The following is a 9070-nucleotide window of genomic DNA, read 5'->3' on the forward strand; positions in this document are numbered from 1 at the left end:
TCACCATGATTATAAGATTCCTTTTTATAATTCAAACTCACCTTTGCTTAAGGGCCCTTATCTAGGAATTGGGGGAAAGACCTCAGAAATCACAAGGCCAGGGTTGTCAGGGAAACACTCTGGGGAGTCACTGCAAGGTCTTGGTTCATGGTGGAGGTTCTGACCCAGCAACTCCTCTGATTTCAGGGCCTGTGGTGGCATTTCTGCCTGGGACTCTGCCTGCTGGGTCACCATGTCAGACTCCAACCACACTGGTAGTTCCTTCCTCCTAGCAGGGCTCCCAGGCCTTGAGGCTGTGCACAGCTGGCTCTCCATCCCTCTGTGTGCCATGTATGTGGCCTCTCTGGAAGGGAACAGCCTGATCCTGTGGGTGGTGAAGTCAGAGCCCACTCTGCACCAGCCCATGTACTACTTCCTGTCAATGCTGGCAGCGACTGACCTGGGCCTGTCTGCCTCCACACTCCCCTCCACCATGCTCCCCTTCTACATGCTAGGTCTCAGACAGGTGGCGGTGGATATGTGCCTGGCCCAGCTCTTCTTCATCCACACTTTCTCCATCACGGAGTCCTCTGTGCTGCTGACCATGGCCTTTGACCGTTTTGGGGCCATAAGCAACCCCCTGCGTTACAGCACCATGTTCGCCAGCTCCCACATTGCCAGCTTGGGCCTGGCCAGTGTGGTGCACAGCATCAGGCTCCACGTCCCGGCCCCCATCATGCTGAAGGAGCTGCCTTACTGCCAGAATCACCTGCTTTCCCCCTCTTACTGCCTACACCCAGATGTCATGAAGCTGGCCTGTGCGGACACCCACATCAACAGTGCCTATGGTCTCTTTGTGGTGCTCACTGTGCTCTACTATGGGCTGATCTCCAAACAATGCTATCCATTGCTTCCAATGTTGAGCGCCTCAAAGCCCTCAACACTTGTGTCTCCCACGCCTGTGCTGTGTTGCTCTTCTACACGCCTATGATTGGCCTGTCTGTGATCCACAGATTTGGGAAGGGGGTTTCCCCTTCCAGCCGTGTGCTGCTCTCCTATCTTCATTTTCTTACGCCTCCGTTGTCAATCCAGCGGTTTACATCATTAAGACCAAGCAGATCCGGCTGAGGATGCTAAGCCTCTTCTGGCTGGGTGGGGCTGGCATCAGAGACCCTCAGGCTCATTAAATCTTTGGTAGAGAGGGAAAGTCATAGTTGTTGTGTAATGAGCCGTTTAATATAAAATACCATTGTGAGGAGAAGAATGTAACAAGGAGACAGCATCGTCTTTTTATGAAGTTCTCACGCATGGGAAAAAAATAACCACATTCTCCTCTACTTATTTCTAATAAAACAAAAATTCACTGAGCACCTACTCTGTAAAATACACTATTGTTGACCTTGGAAATACAAATGAAACTTAAGATACAGCCACTGTTTTTGAGGAAAACCTCATGATATCTAAGACTCATGAAGGGGACTACCAATTTAAATAGAAAACGTTTGAAAGAACAACTTAAGAACTTTACAAATGCATAAAAATGCACATGAGGGCTTTGCCTCAGAGTTTAGGAGAAAGAATTTTTGACAAATAGAGTGATGGGTATATTTGGAATTCAGTTATATTAGAAGCATTCTGGAAAATCCCCACTAAAAATAATCCCCACGAAGAAAGGCATTCATTCTCTCTTGCTAACGACTGCATCCCTTTTCCTGAAGGTAGCCCTTTCCTATACATTAGGTACTTGGTTAGTATTTGCTGAATAAATGAATGATTGGGGGGGGGGGCTACATTTGTGAAACAGGCAAACCAAAAGGAGTCCACAAAAATTGCTTTTGTGCTACCTTTCCTGCTTCTGTTCTTGCTAGGACCTATACCCCGACTTTACACACACTTTATGAAACAGATAATGTAGATCCTCCTTGTAAAGGAGGAGTTAATGATTTCTTTGGAGGCTTCCAGCACAATAGATGACATCGAAGGGGTGACCAGGTGGGTTGTCATGAACGTTTTCCAAGAACACTGACTCACCAAGACGCCTGGCTCCAGGGCATAAATGACTTATGGAGAACACCTAAGCACTCCGGATGCCTGAGAAGACATGTGCACCAAACCACAGCCCTCAATAAAAACCCACACCCGAAGCAAAAAGGAGACTCCCTTTCCTTTCCTTTTTGAGCCTCCCAGAAGTTCTGTCTGTATCTGCACTCTCTCTGTCTTCAATAAACTGCTCTCACTTCCTACCAGCTCACATTTGATTTCTATCCTGTGCAAAGCCAATGACCCTTTTGGCTGGTACTGTGGGACCCACTCTCTGAGTCCTCCGACAAAGCCAGCCTGTATCACTTGCAAGGGTGAAATGTTCACAGGCAATGAATGTAATTCCAGATATGTGAGAATCAAACCTATGAGGACTTCTTAATTTTGCTTTTAGGGAATTTTAGGATTTTGCTGTTTTTCTCATCTCAATAGAAATTTCAAGAATGGTAAGGTTATCTAACTCTTAAACTGGTCACAGTTACCAACATATATTTTTTTCAACACATATTTTTAAATACCAAGAATGAAAAAAATTTCAAGCAAAATTATCTTCTCTGTAGGCTTTTTCTAAAAATCTCATCAGTTTTGAACGTAACTATAAATGAAGGATGCTTTGAAGATAAAACATGTGAATTCCATTGCTATAGCCTGTGCACTGAATGCTGTGGCTACTTCTTTGTGCATACTTTGTAAAACCTTCCCTTTTAGCTTTTGCACTGACAATAGATTAAGAGGGAAACTTATATACAGTGGGGGATGGAAGTAGTAAGTGGATGGATGTTACAACACAAAATACAAAACAACAAAATTATAATTTGGGGCAGAAAGAGCTGCACTGGGGTTGTGAAGAGTGAGTGACTGTTTATATACCTTAGAGTTGGAGGAAATGAAGTCAAGAGGATGTTTCTTTTCTTTTTTTAATGTTTATTTATATTTGAAAGAGAGACACAGACAGAGAGAGAGACAGTGCGTGAGTCGGGGAGGGGTAGAGAGAGGGATAACAGAATCTGAAGCAGGTCACGGCTCTGAGCTGTCAGCACAGAGTCCAAGGCAGGGCTCTAACTCTCAAGCCCAGCCATGAGATCACGACCTGATGTGAAGTAGGATACTTAGTTGACTGAGCCACCAGGTGCCCCAAGAGGATGTTTCTTAAAGGGATTTCCATTAAAGAAGACTCACAGATTACTGGAGGCCTAGCTATTGTCAAGCTAAGGTTGTTTTTCTCTCTAGCAGTAGGGAGATTCCGGAGATTAGGCTATTGATAAGATCGCCTTTTTCTTGTAATTTACTAAAATATTTGTAAACTGATGGAGACTTTATCAGTTTAACCATTTGTTTTTGTCATTTCCTTTGTTCTTGGGCAGCCAGGAGTGCCTGAGGAATATCACACTTATCCCACCTGGGGGTGGGGAGTGGATTGCAGGGTGTCAGCTTGCCTTATGCTTCCTCACCATAGATCATAGCATATTTTACTGGCACTATAAATAAAGATGGATGAGAAGATGAAGAGTTCAGGGGCACCTGGGTGGCTCAGTCAGTTAAGCATCGGACTCGATTTTGATTCAGGTCATGATCTCATGGTTTGTGAGTTCTAGCCCCGCATTGCTCTGTATTGAGTGCAGCCTGCTTGAGATTCTCTCCCTCCCTCTCTCTCTGCCCCTCCCATGTATTCTGTCTCACCCTCTCCCCACAAAGTAAATAGTGCACTCCCCCCACACACAGAGTGAATAAATTAAAAAAAAAGATGTAGAGTTCTATTCTGCATTGTTTAATGTGAGTTTTCTGCAGGTAATTAAACAATTATGTACAGAAAATAGCTAAATATATAGCTCTGAATATAGAGCTCAGGAAAGTGTCAGAACTTCAAATATGTATGTGTTAATAATTAGTATACAGGTGATAGCTAAAACAATGACAAAGACTTTATTGCCCAAGGATTTCAAGGGAAGGAAGAATAAGCAGTGGCCAGAGAATAAACACTGAAGAAATGAAGATTAAGTCAATGAGAAAGTATTTAGCTTTTAATGGACTCCAAGAAGGATAAGGGAGTGAAGAGATTGCTCCTTCACAAGGCTCATAACAGTTTAAATAAGATAAGCTCAGTTCAACTACTTCAAATGCAAAAGTAGTAGCAGTCATGCTAATGCGGGTATATGTTCCTATCAGCACACCACCCTGAATTACAGAATCCTGTCCATAGAATGGTCCCTTGCTGCCGTAAGGGCCTCATTGTTGGTCCAATAGCTAAGTGTCTGCTTAACCATGCAGAAAAAGTCTCAGAAACTAATTTTCTACAGTCAAATAGCTGGATAATGGGGAGACCATTGGAACAATATTCATGGCTCAAATAGTTGATTATAACTGGAAATCACCCAATAGCAAAGCACACTTCCATGTCATGGACTCTGATCTGGGGTGATTAGTCATTATTGAAACTGAAAATGGGAGGCAGAGAAGTGAGATTCATGTGAGGAACAGAAGGATTTGTTTGGTAGATAGATAGATAGATAGATAGATGATAGATAGACAGATATAAGAAAACACAATGTAATAATAGTCATTCTGTAATTGAAGTCAGTGTATGGAAATAAAAATTCCCTTCCCAAATCTCTATAACAAGAACAGTAGACCTATATGGTGCAGATATTTAGATTTCCCTCAAAGGTATATTGCAAAAAGTTTTCAGATAATTCCCTCCAGGTAGATTAAGAATTAGCATATATTCTCTTTGTCTCTGAATACATTAAAAAAGTACCAAAAGGAGCCCAAGGCACACTGATAAAAGCTACCTAAACTCACCAAGTGAGGAAATTGCTGAGACTTTTTGAGTTTTCCTTCAGGAAGGTGTGCCATGAGCCACCCTTTGTAAGAAAGCAGATAGAGAATGAGAGCAGAAAGGAGCTCTACAGAAGTACCAGACAAGAGGATAATACCTATCTCTCTTTAGTCTGAGACAAACTGGCTATCTTCCCCAAAAAAATAATAGTTGCTTTGCAAAACTTTTATACTTCTCCTTTCCTCCACTTTCATATGGGCACAGGACAAGTGTGAAATTTCATATGGTAAGAGCCATGAAGCATTCTTAGGCATAAAATATTAGAAAGCTGAGGATAATAACTAAACTCAGAAAAGCAAGTATGTAAGGTGACTGAAGACATATTTGTTTGTTGGAAATTTTTAAAAAAATTATTTAAAAAGCAATTATTTTAAAACTTAATTAAGCATATTTAGTTGACTAATGACCCAAATTGTGCTTAAATGGACAGATAAAACATTCAACATAAATATATATTTTTTAATTTTAATTAGATGGAACAGAAGGGTTAGAGAAGATATATTAAGAACATGGCCATTGCTCCATTCCCTGTGCTTGGAATATAAAAAATTAGGAATAAATTGTTGAGGTGGCAAATTAAATAATGAGTGGTATATTTCTGAATTGCCTGTCACATAAATTGAATGACAAAATTCTGACAACTAATCACTTATTGAGCAATTAAATAAATGGCAAAAATATACTAAGTAATTTATAAATATTTCTTATATTTTTCAAATAATGAAAATCTAATACTTTTTATTCTTAGGTGAAAACTGAAGCTTAGAGATATTTAGTAATTGATCACATTGTTAGAAAGTGGCACAACTGGGATTTGTAATGAGGTCAGTTTGAAACTGAATTTGATACTCTTAAAAATTATACTGCCCAATCCTTTCAAACTCTTCAAACACTGAAGAGGAGGGCACACTTTATTACTCATTCTATGAAACGGCATTACCCTCCTACCAAAGCCAGACAAAGACATTACAAGAAAAGGATAATATAGACCAATATACAGGCATACCTCTTTTTATTGTACTTCTCTTGATTGTACTTCACAGGTAATGTGTGTTTTACAAACTGAAGGTTTGTAGCAGCTAGAAGCTGAGCTGTGTTTATTGTAGCTATAGAGAAGCTGTTGTCCCCATTCTTCATACCCCTTGTGACGTTAATTTTTCCAATGTATTCCTCCTTAGAGAAAATCTGTATTTTACAGATCTTTTAGCTGTGATCAATTGTTATTTTATTGGACCACTGTTGGGTTGCTGATAAGGGACCTTAGATGGAGAAGGCAAGCATACAATAATCTTCTAACTACATTTTAGTGCTTCTGAGATTTTACTGGGTCTGTTTCTCAGAGGAGTGACCTCCACAAGGATTTCCACAGTGGTCTTCCTCCTCCTCTACCACCACCAGGCTCCTTTTTTTTCCCTCTCTGACTTAGAATGCACAATCTTTGAATGGTGGTCCCTGTTGTCCTTAGATGAGACAGGAATTCTGAGGCAGCTGGACCAAAGAGTATTCCTTTCCCTCAATTGGGATAAGGTTGAAACAGTCTTTTTCCTCAAAATCATTGGTCTCTGTTATACAGAGTCCTCTAGGTATATTTCACAATTGTTACCCTTTCTGAGGGGCTCAGAAAATGGAGAAATGTTTACTAAGGATTCAGTGAAAAATAAAGGTGAAATTTGGGGAAGAAATAAATAAGCCTTATATAAACATTTTTATTGATTCAGATAGATATGGAAACTCAAAATTATTTGGTATACTGATACACCCTTTCTCCCTGACTGTTTACCTCATTCCATCTCCTTCAGAGTACGTATTGAATTTTCAGTCGACCCAGTGAATCTCTCTCCCTGACAAAGATCTGGAAAATTCTGCCATTTGCCCAGTCCTCTCAATCCCAGGGAGCCACTAGCCTGCAGTGACCAGGTGGAATCTTCCACTTGCATCAGCCACCAAGAGGGAAGAGTGCCTCCCAGGAGCCTGGGTCCACCCGGCCCACACAATCCTCTCATTCCTTCCTCATAAACCGGAGCCTTCTGACTCCTTGTGCCACAAGCACTGGCCACAGGACAGCGTGCAGAGGCTTCCTCGGGACAGCAGAACAGGAGCAGCCTTATGCTCTCAATGGCTTTGCCACTGTCACTTGCTGTGTGTCCTGCAAGCGGCTCAGAGGGACTAAAAGCAAATGCAGGGCATGATCTGATTTGCCCACAACGGTCAGGACATTGATTTGCTCCCATAACCTGAGACCTAATACCAAGGAGCTTCCCTGTGAGACCATCCTGTACTGTAGAGGACCTGTGCTACAGTGTGAGGACCTGTGTTAGACTCAACTGCTCCCACACAGCAGACACTTTGACAAAACTGTCAGTAAATATTGATCTCATCTTGAACATTACCTTCAAATAATCATGCCTGCTTCTTCTGCTTCCATTATCAATACCTCAATATTCATTCTCACGGGGTTCCCTGGCCTGGACCACTACTATCCCTGGTTTTCCATTCCCTTCTCCTCCATCTATGCCATGGTTTTCCTGGGAAACTGCATGGTGCTGCATGTGATCCGGACAGAGCCCAGTCTGCACCAGCCCATGTTCTACTTTCTGGCCATGCTGGCCCTCACTGACCTGTGCATGGGGCTGTCCACAGTGCACACGGTGCTGGGGGTCCTGTGGGGGCTCAACCAAGAAGTTAGTCGAGATGCTTGCATTGCCCAAACTTACTTTATCCATGGTCTGTCCTCCATAGAGTCTGGGGTCCTTCTTGCCATGGCCTTTGATCGCTTCACTGCAATCTGCAATCCTCTGAGATACACAACCCTCCTGACTAACAGTAGAGTCATTCACTTCATGGTGGCCATTTTGATGAGGGCAGCTTTGTCCATTCTCCCTGTCATCATTCGCCTGAAGTTCTTCCGTTACTGCCACCCTCACATCCTCTCCCACTCTTTCTGCCTGCACCAGGACCTGCTCCGGCTCGCCTGCTCTGACATCCGCTTCAACAGCCTCTATGCCCTGGCTCTGGTGATCTGTACCTTGTTGTTAGACGCTGTGCTTATTCTCATCTCCTACGTTTTCATCTTGCACACAGTGCTGGCAATTGCATCCCGCGAGGAGAGGCTCAAGTCCTTGCAGACCTGTGTGTCCCACATCTGTGCTGTCCTGGTCTTTTACATCCCCATCATTGGCCTCACCATGGTGCACCGCTTTGGAAAGCATCTCTCCCCTTCAGTTCATGTCCTCATGGGCAACATCTATATTCTCTTTCCACCCCTGATGAATCCAATCATCTACAGTGTAAAGACCCAGCAGATCCGAAGCAGGATGAAGAAGTGGTGTTCCCTGAAAATGTAGTAAAACCCTTGGGTTTGATCAGCAAGAATATTTTAAGGTCAGAAGAGTAATGCTACTTCCCATGTGTGAAACAACTTACAAGTTGAATAATAATGTCATAACTTCATGGTCTTTTATGATACCTGATTATTAAAGAACTCAAGAGGCTTTCTAATGCATTAGACACAGGTCCACCCATTTAGACACGTGTCTACCTAAAATTTTGGAATCATGACTATTGTTTAGTTTATTCTGTCAATTGGTCATTATATCAAAATACAGGACACAATGAAATTGGACTTTTTTCATTCCTAGAGGTGACCTGAGGAACATCTAAAACTATGATGCTGAGCCTTCCCCCACTTTTATTATTTTTTCCCATTAGTGACTTACTGCAAGCCCATTAAAGATGTTGGAATTAAAAGATATATAATCCCTCTATTCCAAATGTTTATTTATTAGAGTCTGTCCATGCCATGAAGACATGACCTTAGTGCATATATAAACTTTTCATTTTACATTGTTTTGTACCATTCTATCATTAGCATTTCTTCATGGCATTTTAAATTCTTTATAAATCTGTAAGAGAACAGTTTAGAAACTATAGCAAAAGCACAACTAAGAACTGATGGTGCCTGTGAGAACTGAACTATGATAAGGGGTATGAGAATATTTAGGATCTATGAGCATACCTAATAATTGTTTATGGCTTGGTGACCAGAGTGGTTTCATAGTTGATACTCAAGTTTCTGGTTTGTGAAGTCAAGTCAATGGTGTGTTGTTCAATGAGATGGTGACAAAGAAAGAATATTATTTATGTGATAAGATGGTGGAAGCTATGTTGAACACACTGCATTTGAGATATCTCTGGAACTTTGATAAATATCCATTG

General features: G+C 41.8%; 1 protein-coding gene and 1 pseudogene across 1 annotated transcript; both read left to right on the forward strand.

Annotated features, from left to right (window-relative positions):
- Positions 1–232: 232 nt before the first annotated feature.
- LOC112865709 (olfactory receptor 51G2-like) lies at positions 233–1166 on the forward strand (annotated as a pseudogene).
- Positions 1167–7257: 6091 nt separating this feature from the next.
- Positions 7258–8199, forward strand: LOC112865710 (olfactory receptor 51V1-like). The gene has a single exon (XM_025928788.2). The coding sequence runs from the start codon at positions 7258–7260 to the stop codon at positions 8197–8199; it is 942 nt and encodes a 313-aa protein (XP_025784573.2).
- Positions 8200–9070: the final 871 nt, after the last annotated feature.

This window comes from Puma concolor, chromosome D1, assembly GCF_028749965.1.
Source record: "Puma concolor isolate L17-30 chromosome D1, mPumCon1.1.hap2, whole genome shotgun sequence".
In the NCBI taxonomy this organism is placed as follows: domain Eukaryota; kingdom Metazoa; phylum Chordata; class Mammalia; order Carnivora; family Felidae; genus Puma; species Puma concolor.

Excerpts from the sequence above, each read along its gene's own strand:
- LOC112865710 (XM_025928788.2), top strand. The coding sequence starts at position 7,258 with ATGCCTGCTTCTTCTGCTTCCATTATCAATACCTCAATATTCATTCTC.